Source organism: Sus scrofa, chromosome X (assembly GCF_000003025.6).
Source record: "Sus scrofa isolate TJ Tabasco breed Duroc chromosome X, Sscrofa11.1, whole genome shotgun sequence".
Lineage (NCBI taxonomy): Eukaryota > Metazoa > Chordata > Mammalia > Artiodactyla > Suidae > Sus > Sus scrofa.
Genome location: NC_010461.5, coordinates 90,207,523 through 90,227,763, shown reverse-complemented (window position 1 = coordinate 90,227,763; position 20,241 = coordinate 90,207,523). Strand labels below are relative to the sequence as shown.

The 20,241-nt window shown below is 44.0% G+C and overlaps 1 protein-coding gene across 6 annotated transcripts in view; it reads right to left on the bottom strand.

Annotated features, from left to right (window-relative positions):
• Nucleotides 1–20,241, bottom strand: part of TMEM164 (transmembrane protein 164) — a 184,382-nt gene that overhangs the window by 61,911 nt on the left and 102,230 nt on the right. For all 6 annotated transcript variants that reach the window (XM_021080004.1, XM_021080003.1, XM_021080005.1 and 3 more), the window contains one exon: nucleotides 19,778–19,844. In XM_021080004.1, the coding sequence (XP_020935663.1) occupies nucleotides 19,778–19,844 (67 nt within the window). The remainder of the gene's footprint in view (nucleotides 1–19,777; nucleotides 19,845–20,241) is intronic.

The following is a 20,241-nucleotide window of genomic DNA, read 5'->3' as shown; positions in this document are numbered from 1 at the left end:
CAGATGAGGGAGAAAGGAAAAAAAACCCAGAAAATCAGCTAAGTGAGGAGGAGATTCTTAACCTCCAGGAAAAAGACTTTAGACTGTTGATGCTGAAGATAATGCAAGACATTGGAAATAAACTGGAGGCAAAGATGGATAACTTACAGGAAAGACTGGGCAATGAGATACAAGATATAAAACTTAAACAAGAAGAGATGCAAAATACAATAACTGAAATAAAAAATTCACTAGAAGCAGCTAACAGCAGAATACAGGAGGCAGAAGAATGAATAAGCGAAGTGGAGGACAGATTAGTGGAAATTACAAATGCCGAACAGAAAAGAGAAAAAAGATTGAAAACAAATGAAGAGAGTCTCAGAGAACTCTGGGACAACGTGAAACGCACCAACATCCTTATTACAGGGGTGCCAGAAGGAGAAGAGAGAGAGAAGGAGACAGAAAAAATATTCCAAGAGATAATAGCCGAAAACTTCCCTCACATGGGAAAGGAACCACTCACTCAAATCCAGGAAGTGCAACGAGTACCATATAAAATAAACCTAAGGAGGAACACCCCGAGACACATATTAATCCAACTGACCAAAATTAAAGACAAAGAGAAAATCTTGAAAGCAACTAGGGAAAAGAAACAAATAACATACAAGGGAACCCCAAAAAGGTTATCAGCAGATTTTTCAGCAGAAACTCTGCAGGCCAGAAGGGAGTGGCATGATATACTTAACGTGATGAAAGGAAAAAGCCTCCAACCAAGATTACTTGACCCAGTAAGGCTCTCATTCAGATTTGAAGGAGAAATCAAAACCTTCACAGATAAGCAAAAGTTGAGAGACTTCAGCAACACTAAACGAGGCTTACAACAAATACTAAAGGAACTTCTCTAGGCAAAAAAAAAAAAAAAAAAATGACAGCAACAGGAAACAAAAATACCACAAATGATAAGGCTCATACAGTAAAGATACAAAATCATCCATGCACAATTAATGCCACCAAAATCAGAAATCATGAGAAGAGATTAATAAAATGGCAATAAGAACATACATATCAATAATTACCTGAAATGTTAATGGACTAAACGCCCCAACCAAAAGACATAGACTGGCTGAATGGATACAAAAACAAGACCCATATATATGCTGTCTTCAAGAGACCCACTTCACTTCTAGAGACACATACAAATTAAAAGTGAGAGGATGGAAGAAAATGTTCCATGCAAACAGGGATCAAAAGAAAGCTGGAGTAGCGATACTCATAACAGACAAAATAGACTTTAAAATGAAGGATATCTTACAGGACAAAGAAGGTCATTACATAATGATCAAAGGATCAATCCAAGAAGAAGATATAACAATTTTAAATATCTATGCACCCAACATAGGTTCACCACAATATATAAGGCAACTGCTAACAACCTTAAAAGGACAAATTGACAATAACACAATCATTGTGGGGGACTTCAACACCCCACTTACAGCAATGGACAGATCATCCAGACAGAAAATCAATAAGGAAACACTGGCCCTGAATGAAGCATTAAGCCAGATGGACTTAATACATATTTATAGGACATTCCATCCAAAAGCATCAGAAGACACATTCCTCTCAAGTGCACATTCAACATTCTCTAAGACTGATCACATCCTGGGCTACAAATCCAGCCTTGGTAACTTTAAGAAAATTTAAATCATATCAAGCATCTTTTCCAACCACAACACTATATGACTGGAAATCAACAACAAGAAAAAAACTGCAAAAAACACAAACACGTGGAGACTCAACAACATGCTACTAAACAACCAATGGATCACTGAAGAAATCATAGAGGAAATTAAAAAATACCTAGAAGCAAATGGCAACGAAAATACAGCACTCCAAAACCCACGGGATGCAGCAAAAGCCGTTCTAAGAGGAAGGTTTATAGCAATATAAGCCCACCTCAGGAAACAAGAAAAGGCTCAAATTAACAAGCTAACTTTACATCTAAAGCAGCTCGAGAGAGAAAACGAGACAAGACCTAAAGTTAGTAGAAGGAAAGAAATCATAAAGATCAGAGCAGAAATCAATGAAATAGAAACAAAGAAAACCATAGAAAAGATCAATGAAACGAAAAGCTGGTTCTTTGAAAAGATCAACAAAATTGATAAACCCCTAGCCAGACTTATCAAGAGAAAAAGAGAGGACTCAGACCAATAAAATTAGAAATGAGAAAGGAGAAGTAACAACGGACATCACAGAAATACAAAGGATCATAAGAGACTACTATATGCCAATAAAACGGAAAACCTAGAAGAAATGGACAAATTCTTAGAAAAGTACAATCTTTCAAGACTAAACCAAGATGAAATAGAAAAGATGAATGGACCAATCACAAGTACTGAAATTGAAACTGTGATTAAAAAACTTCCTACAAACAAAAGTCCAGGACCAGATGGCTTCACAGGCGAACTCTATCAAACATTTAGAGAAGAGCTAACACCTATCCTTCTGAAACTATTTCAAAAAATTGCAGAGGAAGGGATACTCCCAAACTCATTCTATGAGGCCACTATCACCCTGATACCAAAACCAGACAAAGATTCCACAAAAAAAGAAAACTACAGGCCAATTGCACTGATGAACATCAATGCAAAAATCCTCAACAAAATACTAGCAAACTACATCCAACAATACATCAAAAGAACTGTACACCATGATCAAGTGGAATTTATCCCAGGAATGCAAGGGTTCTTCAAAATCTGCAAATCCATCACTGTGATACACCACATTAACAAACTGAAGAATAAAAACCATATGACCCTCTCAACAGACGTGGAAAAAGCCTTTGACAAAATCCAACACCCATTTCTGATAAAAACCTAGACGAAATGGACAAATTCTTAGAAAAGTACAATCTTCCAAGATTAAACCAAGATGAAATAGAAAGTGGGCATAACAGGAACCTACCTCAACATGATAAAGGCCATATATGACAAACCCACAGCAAACATCATTCTCAATGGTGAAAAGCTGAAAGAACTCCTGCTGAGATCAGGAACAAGACAAGGATGTCCCCTCTCACCACTACTCTTCAACATAGTTCTGGAAGTCCTAGCCACAGCAATTAGAGAAGTAAAAGAAATAAAAGGAATCCAAATGGGAAAGGAAGAAGTAAAACTATCACTATTTGCAGATGACATGATACTATACCTAGAGAATCCTAAAGACGCTAACAGAAAACTATTAGAGCTCATCCATGAATTTGGCAAAGTCACAGGATACAAAATTAATACACAGAAATCGACAGCATTTCTATACACTAACAATGAAAGAGCAGAAAGTGAAATTAGGGAAGCAATCCAGTTTACCATCACATCCAAAAGGATAAAATACCTAGGAGTAAACCTACCTAAAGAAACAAAAGACCTGTACTCTGAAAACTATAAGATACTGATGAAAGAAATCAAAGATGACACAAACAGATGGAAAGACATACCATGCTCATGGATTGGAAGAGTTAATATTATCAAAATGACTGTACTACCTAAGGCAATCTACAGATTCAATGCAATCCCTATCAAATTACCAAGGACATTTTTCACAGAACTTGAACAAAATACTTTAAAGTTTGTTTGGAAGCACCAAAGACCCAGAATAGCCAAAGACATCCTGAAAAAGAAAAATGGAGCTGGAGGAATCAGGCTCCTGGACTTCAGACTATACTACAAAGCAACAGTCATCAAAACCTTATGGTACTGGCACAAAGACAGCAAGATAGATCAGTGGAACAGGATAGAAAGCCCAGAATTCAACCCATGCACCTACAGCCAACTCATCTATGACAAAGGAGGCAAGAATATACAATGGCAAAAAGACAGCCTGTTCAGTAAGTAGTGCTGGGAACACTGGACAGCCACATGGAAAGGAATGAAATTAGAACACTCCCTAACACCATACACAAACAGAAACTCCAAATGGATTAAAGACCTAGATATAAGACCAGACACTATCAAACTCTTAGAGGAAAACATAGGCCAAACACTCTCTGACATAAACGACAGCAACATCTTCTCAGATCCACCTCTTAAGAGTATTGACAGTAAAAACAAAAATAAACAAATGGGACCTAATCAAAATTCAAAGTTTCTGCACAGCAAAGGAAACTCTAAACAAAACAAAGACAACCCACAGAATGGGAGAAAAATCTTTGCAAATGAATTGACTGACAAGGGATTCATCTTCAAAATTTATAAACACCTTCTGCAGCTCCAGACCAAAAAAACAAACGACCCCATCCAAAAATGGGCAGAAGATCTAAACAGACAATTCTCCAAAGAAGACATACAGATGGCCAAAAAACACATGAAAAGATGTTCAACGTCACTCATCATTAGAGAAATGCACATCAAAACCACTATGAGGTACCACCTTACACCAGCCAGAATGGCCATCATCAAAACGTCTACAAACAACAAGTGCTAGAGAGGGTGTGGAGAAAAAGGAACCCTAGTACACTGTTGGTGGGATTGTAAACTGGTGCAACCACTGTGGAAAACAGTATGGAGATTCCCCAGAAAACTAAAAATAGAACCACCATTGGATCCAGCAATCCCACTCCTGGGCATCTATCCAGAGAAAACCACGACTGGCAAAGACACATGTACTCCGATGTTCATTGCAGCACTCTTTTCAATAGCCAAGACATGGAAACAACCTAAATGTCCATTGACAGAGGAGTGGATCAAGAAGATGTGGTACATGTACACAATGGAATATGACTCAGCCATTAAGAAGAATGAAATACTGGCATTTTTAGCAACATGGATGGACCTAGAAATTATCATGCTAAATAAAGTCAGTCATACAATGAGACACCAACATCAAATGCTTTCACTGGCATGTGGAATCTGAAAAAAAGGACAGACTGAACTTCTTTGCAGAACAGATGCTGACTCACAGGCATTGAAAAACTTATGGTCTCCAGAGGAGACAGTTTGGGGGGTGGGGGGGATGTGCTTGGGCTGTGGGATGGAAATCCTGTGAAATTGGACTGTGATGATCATTATACAACTATAGATATGATAAATTCATTTGAATAATGAAAAAAGAAAAAAACTACAAAACAAAAACGAAAACAAAAAAATAATAAAGTACATAGGGATAAATTTAACAAAAAATAAAAATCTATACTCTAAATACTACAACACACCATTGAAAAAAATTCAAGAAAACCTAAATAAATAGATATTGTGTTCGTAGATTGGAAGACTTAATATTGGTGAAATGACAATATTCCTCAAACTAATCTACAGTCAAGGCAACACCTATCAAAATCCCAGCTGACTGCTTTGCAAAAATTAACAAGATGATCTTGAAATTCCTATGAAGATACAAGGGTCCCAGAATAGCCAAAATAATCTCAAAAACGAATAACGAATTTGGAGGACTCAAGCTGCTTAGTTTCAAAACTTTCTACAAGGCTACAGTGATCATCAAGACAGGATGGTGCTGGCATAAGGACAGACATATACCTCAATGGATAGAACTGACAGTCTAGAAATAAGCCCTTATACTTACTTTTGATACATTTTTTTTATTATGGGGCCAAGACATTGCAACAGAGAAGAGTTTTTCAACAAATGGTGCTGGGACAACTGGATATCTACATGCAAAAGAATGAATTTGGATCCCTTGTTCACACTATATATAAAAATTAACTCAAAATGGGAGTTGCCATCGTGGCGCAGCGGCAACAAATCTGACTAGGAACCATGAGGTTGAGAGTTCGATCCCTGGCCTCACTCAGTGGGTTAAGGATCTGGTGTTGCCACAACTGCGGTGTACGTCACAGACTCGGCTCGGATCTAACGTTGCTGTGGCTGTGGTGTAGGCCGGCAACTGTAGCTCTGATTCGACCCCTAGCCTAGAAACCTCCATATGCCACAGATGCAGCCCTAAAAAGCAAAAAAAAAAAAAAAAAAAAAAAAAAAATTAACTCAAAATGGATCATAGAGCTAGTGTGAGAGCTAACACCATGAAACGCTTAGAAGATAGTCATAAATTTTCATGACCTTGGGTTAGGCAATAGTTTCTTAGATATAACACCAAAAGCACAAGCAGCCAAAGACAAACTAGAGAGATTAAACTTCGTCAATGTTTAAAGATTTTGTGCTTTAAAGGAAACTATCAACAAAATGCAGGCAATCCACAGAATGGGAGAAAATATTTCAAATCATATACCAAATAAGGGTCCAATATCCCAACACATAAGAACTAACACCATTTAACAATAAAAAGCAAATGACCCAATTTAAAAATGGGAAAGGACTTGAAAAGACATTTCCCCTAAGAAGACATAAAAATGGGCAATAAGAACATAAAAAGGTGTTCAACATCATTAGTCACGAGGAAAATATAAACCAAAACCACAGGGAGGTATCACTTCACACCTTCTAAGATGGTTATAATGTTAAAAATCAGGTAATAAAAAGTACTGGCAAGGATGCAGAAAAACTGGAACCCTCATACCTTGCCAGTGGCAATAAAAACCAGTAAAGCGGGAGTTCCCGTCATGGCGCAGTGGTTAACGAATCCGACTAGGAACCATGAGGTTGCGGGTTCGATCCCTGCCCTTGCTCAGTGGGTTAACGATCCGGCGTTGCCGTGAGCTGTGGTGTAGGTCGCAGACGCGGCTCAGATCCTCCGTTGCTGTGGCTCTGGCATAGGCTGGCAGCTATAGCTCCGATTCGACCCCTAGCCTGGGAACCTCCATATGCCGCGAGAGCGGCCCACGAAATAGCAAAAAGACCAAAAAAAAAAAAACCCAGTAAAGCCACTATGGAAAGTCATCTGGCAATTGCTCAAAAGGTTAGACATGGAGTTGCCATATGCCCCAGCAATTCCACTTGCAGGTACGTAGCCAAGAGCAGACAGTCAGATACCTTTATACAAATATTCGTAGCAGCACTATGCACTATAGCCAAAGGGTGGAAACAACCCAAATCTCCATCAATAGATGAATGGATAAACAAAATGTGGTATATTGTACAAAGGAATATTATTCAGCCAGAAAATGGAATGGAGTACTGATACATATAGCAACAGGGATGAACTTGAAAACTTCATGCTACGTGAAAAAAGTCAGTCGGAAAACGGCCACGTATTATGTGATTCCATTTACGCAAGATGTCTAAAGAGGCAAATCCATAGAACAGAAAGGAGATTAGTGGTTGCCAGGGTCTAGGGAGGGGAGAGTACAGACACACCACTGATACAATGCTTGTGGGGAGAATGATGAAAATATTCTAAAGGTAAATCGTGGTAATGGTTGCACAACTCTGTAGTACACTAAACACTGAATTTAAAACACTGCTGTCTTATGGCACAGGAAGTTAAGGATCTGATATTGTCACTACAGCAGCTCAGGTCACTGCTGTAGCACAGGTTCAGTCCCTGGCCCAGGAACCTCCACATGCGGCAGGCGCTGCCAAAAAATAAAATAAGATAAATTTGTAATGCGGAAATTCTATCCAATTAAACCCCCCTCCCAAACAAATGACTAAAGGGAGAGAGAACAAAGCAAGGCCTCATTTGCGGAATGCTTTTAAATGTTCAAAGCTGGAGTTGCCGTTGTGGCTCAGTGGTTAATGAATCCGACTAGGAGCCATGAGGTTGTGGGTTCGATCCCTGGCCTTGCTCAATGGGTTAAGGATCCGGTGTTGCCGTCAGCTGTGGTGTACGTCACAGACGCGGCTTGCTGTGGCTGTGGCGTAGGCCGGCAGCTGTAGCTCCAATTGGACCCCTTGCCTGGGAACCTCCATGTGCCGCAGGAGCAGCCCTAAAAAGACAAAGAAGACAATAAATAAATAAATAAATGTTCAAAGCTCTCTGCTAACTCTTTTTGGTGATCTTTTATTACCTGCAATTTTTCTTCAATAACCTAGCTGTGCAGTAGAGAGAACAGGTGTCACTAATCCCATGTGCCACATGAGGAAACTGATCCTTGATGAGGTGAACTTGGTCAGCCCAAGTCCCAGTGCGAGGAACCATGGGCCCGGGGCAGGGCACAGAGCAGCACTGTACCAGCTGTACACTGGAACTGCCTGCAGTGCTTTTTAGAAATGATCACGTTTTGAAACTGGCTCTAGTGCTTCTAGTCCTGCAGCCAGGGTGGAGAAACACTGGTCCACAGACGAGAGAGAGAGAAACATTGCTTGGGGTAGTGGTGCAAGGCTCAAGGAGAAGCCAGAGGCTGTACCTTCTCTTCTTTTAGGAAAACAGAACCAAGGTAAAGAAAGACCCATTAGGCCCTGGAGGCAAAAACCTACTGCCTGCCACTGTCATTCACAGCAGCCTCTCTCCCCATAGGTTGGGCGCCTTGGGCGTCACAGACAGGCCCAAAGGTCCGGTTTTATTCAAATGGGACGAAAAACCCCAGAGCGGGCCTAATTCACCTGTCAGGAGGGAGGAGAGAGGGCTGGCCAGCTCCCTAATCAAACAGACTGTCCAGGAATCAAATGCAAAAAAACAAAGGCACTGTTAGTCCATGTGGAAAAGAAATCCTGCCAGGGAATTTTAATCTCTCTCGGCAAGGCTAATTCAGAAACAAAGCCCCCTACGTTTCACCATCACCCAACCACAGGGAGCTGGGGCCAAGGCGCGGACGGCTACCATCAAAAGGCAGGTGTCCATCAGAATGTGCCTTGATTTCTAGGATGATGTCAGGAACAGTAGTAACAACAACAGCAGCTGGCGCTTAACCCTTACTATGTGCCAGGCACTGGGCTAAGTGCCCCACCTATGTCCATTCATTCAAGCACCAATTTACAGATAAGAAAATGAAGTCACAGAAGGTAGGTAACCTACCCAAGATCACATGAAAACAAAGAGAAAAGCCAGCCACAAAAGCAAGAACAGGTTGGCTCCAGGGTCAGCAACTTGGCCACTACACTATGTGAACACTTAACACCCATGCAAAGGCAAAGACTTTGAGAATACGCTGCAAACCACTGCTCAATGATTTCTCTCTCATTTTGGTGTTTTTCTGTATTTTCTCTTTTTTTTCCATTACGAATATATTACTTTTGTAAAGAAAACATTACACGGTTGTAAAGACAGATGCACAAAAGCCTCATGCTTTGTGGCGTTTTTTTACTATGACAAAAAATAACCACTTGCATTAATTGGTGGTCATTGTATTATTTCTAATCTTCTGTATTTCACAAATTTTCATCAGTAAATATGTCTTTTGTGTAATCAGGAAAGCACGACATTTTTTTTTTTAGGGCCGCACCTGTGGCATATGGAGGTTCCCAGGCTAGGGGTCAATCGAATCGGAGCTGCAGCTGCCAGCCTACGTCACAGCCACAGCAATGCTAGATCCAAGCCGCAACTGAGACCTACACCACAGCTCAGGGCAACACTGGATCCTTAACCCACTTAGTGAGGCCAGGGATCAAACCCACACACTCATGGATACTAGTCAGGTTTGTAACCCGCTGAGCCACAACGGCAACTCCCAGGAAAGCATCACTATTTTAAGTGGTCTTAACATTAATTCAGGAGATCCCTGGGGGCTCAGAGGGTTAAGGACCTGGTGTTGTCACTGCTGTGGCTCTGGTTACAGCTGTGGCACAAGTTCAATCTCTTGCCTAGGAACTTCCATGCACCATGGGTGCAGCCAAAAAAATTAATTCGCCTGGAGAAAACACCATCTGTCATTCCCCTGTCTTCACACCTAAGGTGTTATCCTGGATTTTCTCTGAGCAACACAGAGGTTCAGGTTCACTGATTCATTTACTCTATCATCCATGAATCCCCACCACGGGCCAGGTGCCCTTGCCCACAGAGACTAGTTATGATGGCAATGCTGGGAACCGGTGGACAGGCTGAATATACAGTCCAACCAAACTATGGGATGCTGAGCAGCTATTAGAAAAGAATGAGCTACATCCATTCCTGGAGAGATTACAGAGTCTACTGTTAGGTTAAGGGGAAACATACTGGAATAATGTCTATGGTGCGGTGCCAATTACGCAGGAAACCTAGACTCAAACCAACCAACAACCCTAGAAATGTGAACATCTTTATCTACAATTATGAGCACAAGAAAAATATGGAAACCTATACACACTAAAAGACACAACTTAGGACTGAAAGTCACTGGGGTTAAAAGAATAGCTTTCTCTTTATACTATTCTGACTTAACGGTTTTTCAATGAGCATGATTTTTTTGGCCACATCTGCAGCATGTAGAGTTCCCGGGCCAGGGACCGAATCCAAGCCACAGCACTGACCCAAGCTGCTGCAGTGACAACACCGGATCCTTAACCTGTGGAACCAGAAGGGCGCCAAGCATATATTATTTTTGTTAAAAGAAAAATTCCTGAAAGTATAATCAATCCTCCAAATCTCTAACGGGTATTGTATAACATTTATACAAAATCTTAAATTGGCTTAATTCTCGAAAATCAATCTAAAAAATTAGAAAAGAGGAGGGATGATGCCCATGGGCTTTGGTAATAGAACGATGAAAGTTCTCAGGTCAGTTCTGTCAATTCCTGTGTGTCCCTGTGAAAGTTATTTAAATTTTTTAAGTCTTAATCTGTAAAACAGAGGTACTAATGAGAGCAAGGACAATCATTAGCTACATCCCTAAAACTGTAACTTGCTTAAAAAATGATAGCCTGTCATCTGTCTTCACTGACCAACTTCACCTTGATTTGTTCTCACAAAATGTACACCCTCTAAGCTTCTTGTAGCTCAGAGACAATATCACAAGATTCCTTTAACTAACCTTACAGACAATACCTCCCAGAGTAAGGGTGGTTTGACTTGTTTTTCAGGAACATGGAGCTAGTCTTGCCCAGCTCAAACTGCTTTTTAGGGCTGCATCCCTGGCACATGGAGGTTCCCAGGCTAGGGGTCAAATCGGAGCTGCAGCTGCTGGCCTCCGCCAGAGCCACAGCAACGCCAGATCCGAGCCACGTCTGCGACCCACACCACAGCTCACAGCAACACCGGATTCTTTTTTTTTTTTTTTTTTTTTTTAATTTTCCCACGGTACAGCAAGGGGGTCAGGTTATCCTTAGATGTATACATTGCAGTTACAATTTTTCCCCCACCCTTTCTTCTGTTGCGACATGAGTATCTAGACATAGCAACACCGGATTCTTAACCCACTGAGCCAAGGCGAGGGATCATTCCCGTTGCACCACGACGGGAACTCCTGATTTTATTTTTTGGCCACAGTGTGCATCAAATTTTTTTTTTTTTGTCTTTTTGCCTTTTCTGGGGCCGCACCTGCGGCACATGGAGGTTCCCAGGCTAGGGGTCCAACCGGAACTGTAGCTGCCGGCCTACGCCAGAGCCACAGCAACGCGGGATCCGAGCGGCGTCTGCAACCTACACCACAGCTCATGGCAATGCCGGATCGTTAACCCACCAAGTGAGGGCAGGGATCGAACCCTCAACCTCATGGTTCCTAGTCGGATTCGTTAACCACTGCACCACGACGGGAACTCCAGTGTGCCTCAATTTGATGGGGATCGCAATCCCCAGACCAAGGACTGCACCTGGGTCACAGCTATAAATGCACCGAATCGTAACCACTAGGCCACTAGGGAACACCTATGAATAACCATTTCTCTGCTGCACGCCTCAGCGTCTCAGCACGTGCTTGCTGCGCATCAGGCAAATGCGCCCAGTTCAGTAACACCAATACCCACCTCACAGGGTTTCTGTGATGATCGAAGACTAATAATCAATGACTAACGCTGACTGAAGGCTTCCTATTTGCTAGGTGTTATGGCACATGCTTTATACATATTACCTGATTTAATCCTCAGAAGAGCTTTAGAAGAGAGGCACTATTATAACCTCTCCCATACCATGGATGGGAGAACTAAAGCCCATACAGGTTAAGTAACTTGGCCAAGTTCCCACCCTCTCTTTTACACACACAAACACACAGCACAGTCAGGGTATGAACCTGGACCACCGCTTCCTGAGTCCATAGTCCTAACAACTACACCAGGGTGAGATCTTTATATTTGTCAAAGCTTCTCTGGTCACAAAGCCTCATCTACGGGTAAGGAATTCCTTGTAGTGGTGGAAACGCTAAGAAGACACAGAAAATTTCAACACGACAAGGGCTATAAGACGTGACAGAAGAAGAGAGTGTCACAGGATTTCTTCCAGTGATTGGAAGAAATGGACTTCATGCCTCTCCATCCCGCTCTTCAGACGCTCAATCAGGACTTGACTATTTCCTACCTCCACGCCTCTGGCCAGGGCATTCCCTTGGCTGAACTGCCTCCTTTCTCTGCAATTTGCATGCATATTCTCATCAACCTTTAAGGCTCAATTCAGGCTTCATTCTTCCATCAAGCCTTCCTGGAAGACTTCATCCAATGAGTCTCCAGGAGGCAGTGCAAGGAAGTGCAAAGTCCTCAGGTGTAGCTTTATGCTTACAAATCATGTAACTGAGCAAGTCATTTAGCCTCTCTGAACCTCGGCTTCCCCAGAGGTAAACATCCACAAATTACCTGGCACAGGGTAGGTGCTCAATAACTGCTAATATTAATCCTCTTCCCGGTTTTTTAAGAACTCGGAACAATTGTGATTTAACAATTAAGCCCACATTGCCTCGCCATTTTCCTTTTTCATGATCTGGACTCAAACACTGCCATAACTTCTCAAGCCTTTATGCCTTATCTTTCAAACTAAACTGCAAGTTCCTCGAGAGCAGGGGACGTACTCTGGTTGCTTTTGCACCCTCTGCAGCATATAACATAATACTAGAGTGCTCAATAAAAATCTGGATTGACTGGTGTGGCTGTGCTGGATTCATGAAAGATGTAAGACTCTCAAAGATTAATGATAAAATAAGGGCACAAATTAGACACAGTCTAGGGTAGGCCCCTAAAATCTGGCTTTCTCCAGGAACCCTAGGCTCTTTTTCAACACCCTCCGCATCCTCGTACATTTTGCATACATCTGATCAGAAACCCAGTGGGCTTTGGAGAAGGTTGAGGCACAATTTTGCCCAAATTGATTCTTCAGAAAACGAAGGAGTCTTTTTTTTTTGCCTTTTAGGGCCAAAGTTGCGGCATATGGAGGTTCCCAGGCTAGGGGTCCAACTGGAGCAACAGCTGCCAACCTACGCCACAGTCACAGCAATGTGGGATCTGAGCCGTGTCTGCAACCTACCCCACAGCTCACGGCAACGCCAGATCCTTAACCCATTGAGCGAGGCCAGGGATAGAATCTGCAACCTCATGGTTCCTAGTCGGATTCGTTTCCACTGCGCCATGGCAGGAACTCCTAAAGGCATCTTTTGAAAACAAGCTTTTTATATTTTAAGTACTCTCAAGAAAGCAAAGGGACATTCTGTCCCTAGTTCAGGCCCAAAACCCAAACCATAACGTTCTTAAATAGCTCAGTTTGCCAGTCACGGAAATAACTTTTCTAGATCAATTAGCACGTTTCGATGTGCCAATTAGCAAAGAGTGAGATTCTCAAACCTGTTAGCATTGGTGACAGCAAAGTTTCCCCAGCAGCACACACAGGTACAAGATGTGCTGGCAGCAGAGTGACGGCCCAAGAACACTGAGGTAATGATGGTGGATGAGGGGTAGCAGGTCCAGAAATGAAAAATGTCATCCCTAACCTCTCCCCCTCAGTCTGGGAGTTAGGAACATTCAGGAGAACCATCTAACGGAGGAAAAAAACTGGGCAGAAGCAGAGAGGTAGTAAAGGGAACGAATGTGCTAGATCAACATGGATACACAATACTGGGCAATTTTGATAATGAGAAAATAATATACTTGTGATTTTGAGGCTTGAGGAAGAAAGGAGCTTGATGAAAAGAATCATTATCATTCTTCTTCTTCTTATCCTAGCAGAAGACAAATGGTTGAAAACACAAATATAGGCCAGGCTTGAGTCTGTGGTCTGGGAGGAGGGCTGGCAGTGTCTTCAGTTTCTTCTCTGTTTGCACTACCCCTTGCTCAGAACACTTTGCGTTCATAAGCAACTGTCATGGGCATCTGAGGGCAAAAGGCACCAGGCTTGGGATGCAGCTTGGGCCCAGTGCCTCATTCTGAGGACCAGACCACCACCTTTTCAAGATAAGAGCTATATCTGAAAAGCAAATAAGCAACCATGTTGCAGAAGGTGCTTTAGCCTGGAATGGATATTCTTTGCTAAGGCCCAAGCATAGATAAGAAACCCAGCACTGGGGTTCCCATTGTGGCTCAGCAGTAACGAACCCGACTAGGATCCATGAGGTCTCAGGTTTGATCCCTGGCCTTGCTCAGTGGGGTAAGGATCCAGCATTGCTGTGAGCTGTGGTGTAGGTCACAGATGCGGCTTGGATCTGGCCTTACTGTGGCTGTGGTGTAGGCCAGCGGCTACAGCTCCGATTAGACCCCTAGCCTGGGAATCTCCACATGCCAGGAGTGTGGCCCTAGAAAAGACAAAAAAAGAAAGAAAGAAAGAAAATAGAAAGAAACCCAGCACCACTATCAGGCCAAAGAGCCACCAGCTATAACAAGGAACTCACAAACTAGGCAGCTCATCTATTCTTCAAACTGTGGACTATTGACAGCTTGGGCTTAACATGGGATCCACGGATGGGCTTGTGGGTAAAAGGGGCAGGAGGCGGTGGTCTGTGTCCCTCCTGAAACTGTGTGCAAACTGGTCTCAGTGCATCTGGAAGAGGCTCTGTAGTCCTCTTCAACTTACTAAGAAGCCTATGACCCAGCACTTTTAGATGGAGAGAAGCTTAGTGGCACCTCCACTCAAACCAGGTTCAAACTCACCCTGGTTTCAATCAGACAACTGGAAAAGGGCTCTGAAGTCTGAGGCAGGAGACCTGGGTTCTAGGGGCACCCACCTTGGCTTCTTAGGCAAGTCATTTATCCCTCTAAGTTCCCCCTTGAGAAGATGAGATTAGACCAGACAAGCTAAAAATAAATACTTCCATGATGCATTTCCCGGCCTTCCCTGAAGAAACAAAAGTGAACTCACCCTTAAGACACATCACCTGAAGCCAGAAAGAGACCTAGTCTGCAACCGTGGTGGCAAAGAGCACTTACTTGTCATGTGGGCCATTGGAATCGCATTCTTTCTTCTAAGGCATCAGCTTCTAAGATGGAGAACCAGGAGGGACCTGGGCATTCTCCAGCTGTTCTGCAGGCCCCATGCCAGCAAAGCCCAGGGTGGAGTGCGACGGCATGTGGAAATTCACCAATGGCCCAAATCCTTTAGCTGACAGGGGCAGCTTCCTCCAACTCCCTCAATCTCTTTCTTTATATATGTGAGTGTACGCATGTCTACGTTACTGGCATACACACCAATTAGTTCATCTTATTTTCCTTGTTTCCTCATTATTGCTAATGGGGTGAGAGGGGGAGGATTAAAAGGATCAAGAGCCAAGAAGGAAGGAAGGGCAAAAGCAAAGTCAAAAGCTGACTTCCTGCCTAATTGGATCATTGGGCTTAAAGCATCGTCTACCCTCCTATGTCTTACTTAAAGTCAATCTGAGCTCAAATAAAGGGTTGCAAAGCAAAAAGTCCTGAAGGGCCAGGGTAGCTCAAATAAAGGGTTGCAAAGCAAAAAGTCCTGAAGGGCCAGGGTAGCCAGGGGGTCCCAACCATTTAAAATATCCAGACACCAGAACAAAGGCAACTGTCAAGACAGATGCAAAAGGAGCAGCCACCCTGAGCTTTTATTAGCTTCATTTTAGAAAGAGAGCACCAAGATGATGGACTAAAGTGATCGGAATCACTAGTTAAGAGAGCTCGTCAAAGAAGGTTCAGTGTTAAGGAGAGTAGCTTGGGCCATTTCTGATAAGCTGGTTGGCTATAGCTTGACATTTACTTGGAAAGTTTTAGGTGTCCTAACAAACATGATAGCAAATCTGCCATTAGAGAGGGAACTTGGGAAGAAGGGAAGAAGGGGGGGGGAGGAGTTCCCTGGTGGCTAAGAGGGTTAAGGATCTGATGTCACTGCAGGGGCCTGGGAACTTCTGCATGCCATGGGCACAGCCAATCAATCAATCAAAGGTTTTTGTTTTTTTTTTTAAAGAAGGGAGGGAGAGAGGGAGGGAGGGAGGGAGAAGGAAGAAGAGAGAAAGGGGGAATGAGGGAGAAATACTGTTTTCTGCATAGAGTAATAACGCTGTGTGGGTCTGAATTTCGCCCCCTCCCAAATTCACGCTGAAGCCCTAATCCCTAGTGCCTCGGCATGTGACTGTATTTGGTGATGATCCCTTTAAAGAGGTGAGAAATTTAAAAGAGGCCATTAGGGTGGGCCCTAATCCAATATGACTGGTACCCTTTTAAGAAGAGGAAATTGGGACCCACAGAGGAACACAAAGGATATGCTTCACATGGAGAAAAGTCCACGAGAAGACCTAGCAAGATGGCGGCCATCTGCGAGCCAAGGAGAGAGGCTTCAAAGGCAACCAGCTCTGCTGGCACCTTGACCTTGGGGATAACAATACCTTGCCTCATAAGTTGATTGTGAGGATTAAATAAACACCAGTCCATGTAAAAGCACTTAGAACAGTACTGGGCACAGAGTAAATAAGCACCTTAGAAGTGCCAACTGCTGTTGCTAAAAGCACCAAGGAAACATCACGGTCCTGGGGAAGATATACAGCTTTGGGATAACGCGATATGGAGTCAATGAAAACTTCACTGCCAGCTTCCCAACTGACTTCAGGTACGTGAATGGGCCTTTGGGGGCCTTTATTATCATCAAGCTTGCACAGTGGGACCCACAGTCTCTGCTTATGCTCTGTGGCTCTACAAGGAGAAGACTATTTGGCTTCCTGTGGGGGAAAGGTCCCACTAGGAAGAGAGATGAAGGTGACCTGTTTAGAGGAACCATATCCACCTCAGCTGATGGCTGAGACTGGCCAGGGTTGTGGGCTAGAAGGACTCAAATTCAGATCACCAACTCCAGGAGCCCAGGGGGACATTTTCTGCTGTCGCCTCCCTATCCTGGAATCTGATAGAGCTGCAGAAAATGGAGAAAGCAAGCATGTTCCTCCCTGCTTTGCCTGCCCTGTCAATCTCCTGAGAAAACAGGAACAGGGTGACCAGACAGATAGGATGAGGCAGCCCTGGATGTGCTTCTCTGCCTAAGAGGTTACATCTGAGGCCAGGAGTAACTGGCTCCAGCACTGCTCCACATCCCAGAGCCAGGAAGGAACAGATTTTCAATCTGTTAGGCCTATACCAGCGTTAGGTACTATCTGCTATAGCTCTGGGACCAAGGCGGGCACTGCAATTCTGCAGCTCATCAGGTGAAGTCAGGGAAGCCACAACATGTGCAGGATGCAGGAGCAAGAGCAAAGGGACCTCCTTCAGCAGCCTGGGCTTGTGGCCCCCAGCTCACAGGGGACTACTGATGTCACCTCTATGTGCCTGCCCTCTTCCCACCCCGGCATTCTCTACTTCAGGAGCTTAAAGGGTCTATCTCTGCAGTGCTTTTGACTCTTTAAGAAAGGCCATATGTCACCTGGGGATCCTATAAAAATGCAGATTCTGAGGCAGGAGGTCTGTAGAAGAGCTGAAATTCTACATTTCTAACAAGCTGCACCCACATGATGCGGGTCCGAGTCCTCAGCCACACTTTGAGTTACACACTTGGTGTAACTGAATTATGAGCACCTAGGACGCTGATTCTCCAAGAGTGGTCTGAGGACCCCAGCAGTCGATCTCACTTCGGGGCTTGTTACAGATCTTCATTTCCTGGCATCACCCCAGATCCTCGCAACCAGACCTTCTGTGGATGGGGTCTGGCAAGCATCCGTTTTTAACTTTTCAGATGACTATTATGGATATTCAGTTGCAAAACGAGATTTTGTGCGGTCCACGTTAGAAGGTGCTTTTTAGGGAGTTCCCTTGTGGCTCACCAGGTTAAGGATCTGGCACTATCATTGCAGCAGCTTGTGTCCCTGCTGTGGCGCAGGTTCAATCCCTATCCTACCCCAGGATCATTCACATGCCACAGGTGCAGCAAAAAATAAAAAGAAGGTACTTTTTAAAACACTATGCCCAAGTTGCATCACAGATGAAGAACTCAGACTCTCCAGGGATGGGGTCAGGGCATGTGTGGTTTTTGTTTGTTGGTTCACACTTGTTTTCAATTTCTTTCTTTCTTTCTTTTTTTTTTTTTTTGGTGTTTTTAGGGCTGCACCTGCAGCATATGGAGGTTCCCAGGCTAGGGGTCCAATCGGAGCTGTAGCCACCAGCCTACACCACAGCCACAGCAACACGGGATCCAAGCCTCCTCTGCGATGTACATCACAACTCATGGCAACGCCGGATCCTTAACTCGCTGAGTGAGGCGTGGGATCAAACCTCTGTCCTTGTGGATATTCAGTCAGGTTCATTACCACTGAGCCACAACGGGAACAACCTGTTCATACTTGCTTTTAAAGTGTCCTGGGTGAGCCTAGACCATGCTGACAGTTCACAAATCACTGCTTTAGATAAATAACACGCACCTAGATAAGTCAAACAACCATAAGGGTATACATGAGAGTTGTGGAAAGGGAGCAAGCAAATCCTTGGAGTGCCTGAAGTGTAGCTGCAGTTGTGGGATCTGGAGGCTTGGGCCCTGCTCCCAACTCTGCCACTTAGAATTTCTGTGATGCCCTGAACATCAGTTTCTCCCTCTGTAACAAGAGGCCATGATACTCGCCCTCAAACAACTGTTATTTGAAAAGACCTTGTAACCTATAAAATGTTACCCTGAGCTGTGGTGTAGATCGCAGACACAGCTCGTATCTCGCATTGCTGTGGCTGTGGTGTAGGCCGGGTAGCAACATCTCCAACTGGACCCCCTAGCCTGGGAACCTCCATATGCCGTGCGTGCAGCCCTAGAAAAGACAAGAAGACAAAAGAAAAAGAAAACAGAGAGCAGTAGGAAGAATTGTTACAGGTGATTTCTTTCCCTGAGCTCTCTCGCCTGACCTGCTCATCCCTCCTGCAGCCAGCCCAGTGGATGGGAGTCTGAGGACAGGGCCCTGACACCCGAGCCCTGCAGCTCCTGCTTCTCTCTGTGCTGGTTCATCACCCAGCCCCCTGCCACAGTGCCATTCTACCTGCTAGCCACTGGGGAGATGTGTGGGCCCAGCTGCCCTATGGGTCTGGAGGAATCTAAATCTTGCCCAATGGGGCCCTTGGCTAAGCAGTCAGGCTTTGAGGCTCCCCAGCAGATTATTCTGGACCAGTGTGGCTGAGTCCACATGAGAAACCCTTAGGGTACCTGGAAGGCTCTGTCTAATGGGTGGGGCCCCCTTTCCTTAACCCTTCCAAGAGCATCTGCAGGTGTTTTTGCTCCCTTCAGGTTCTGGTCTAAACCCTTATGAAAGCTCCAGAGTTCCAGACAATATGCTCACCCCTGTCGAGCTCCACAGCATCCAGACAGGACTGCCTCAAACCTCCACAGTAAATGTGTAAGATACTGAAAAACCCACATGGACGGGTAGAGGATTAAGGGGTAGCAACTACCATGTAAAATAAATCAGCTATAAGGACATATTGTACAGCACTGAGAATGCAGCCTCTATTTTATGAAAACTTTACATGGGGTTTAGTCTATAAAAGATACTGAATCACTACGTTGTGCACCCGAAACTAATACAATATCGTAAGTCAACTATACTTTAGAAAAATAAAAACTGACACGGCCCCATGGGCTGAGGATGAGGACAAGCACTGGATAACACAGGAGCAAGCAAATACCGTATGTTGCTGGTACGTTTTCAGAAGCAGCTACTTACCAGCCGTGTATTTACCACAGGAAACAGCAGGGCCAGAAGAGCTCCATTCAACATGTGCATCTGTAGCCTGGAGAGCAAAAAAGAGAAAGTGCAGGTCATGCTCTGATTCTGAGGTGGAGGCAGACAAAAATGTGTCAGGTTAGGCCATGCCAGATGGGAGAGCATGTAAACAAGCGGCTCTCTGTGTAAAATGGTACTGGCGTTGGCACACATGCATCATAAATTAAGAGCAGCACATTTTGCATCAATGGCAATGTTCTGAGGAGCATCGGCACGGACTGAAAAAATCCCCCAGACACTTCGCGAACATGCTGCGGTTCCAACACTTCATTGCAGAATGAGCACCGGGCTCCCCTAGCATTCGGTCAGTGGCAATCTCCGCTCCAAGGGCTGCAGCTCAGGCAGCATTACAAAGGGGAACCAGGAGAGCCAGGTGTCATGTTATGACAGCAGACACCTGCTTC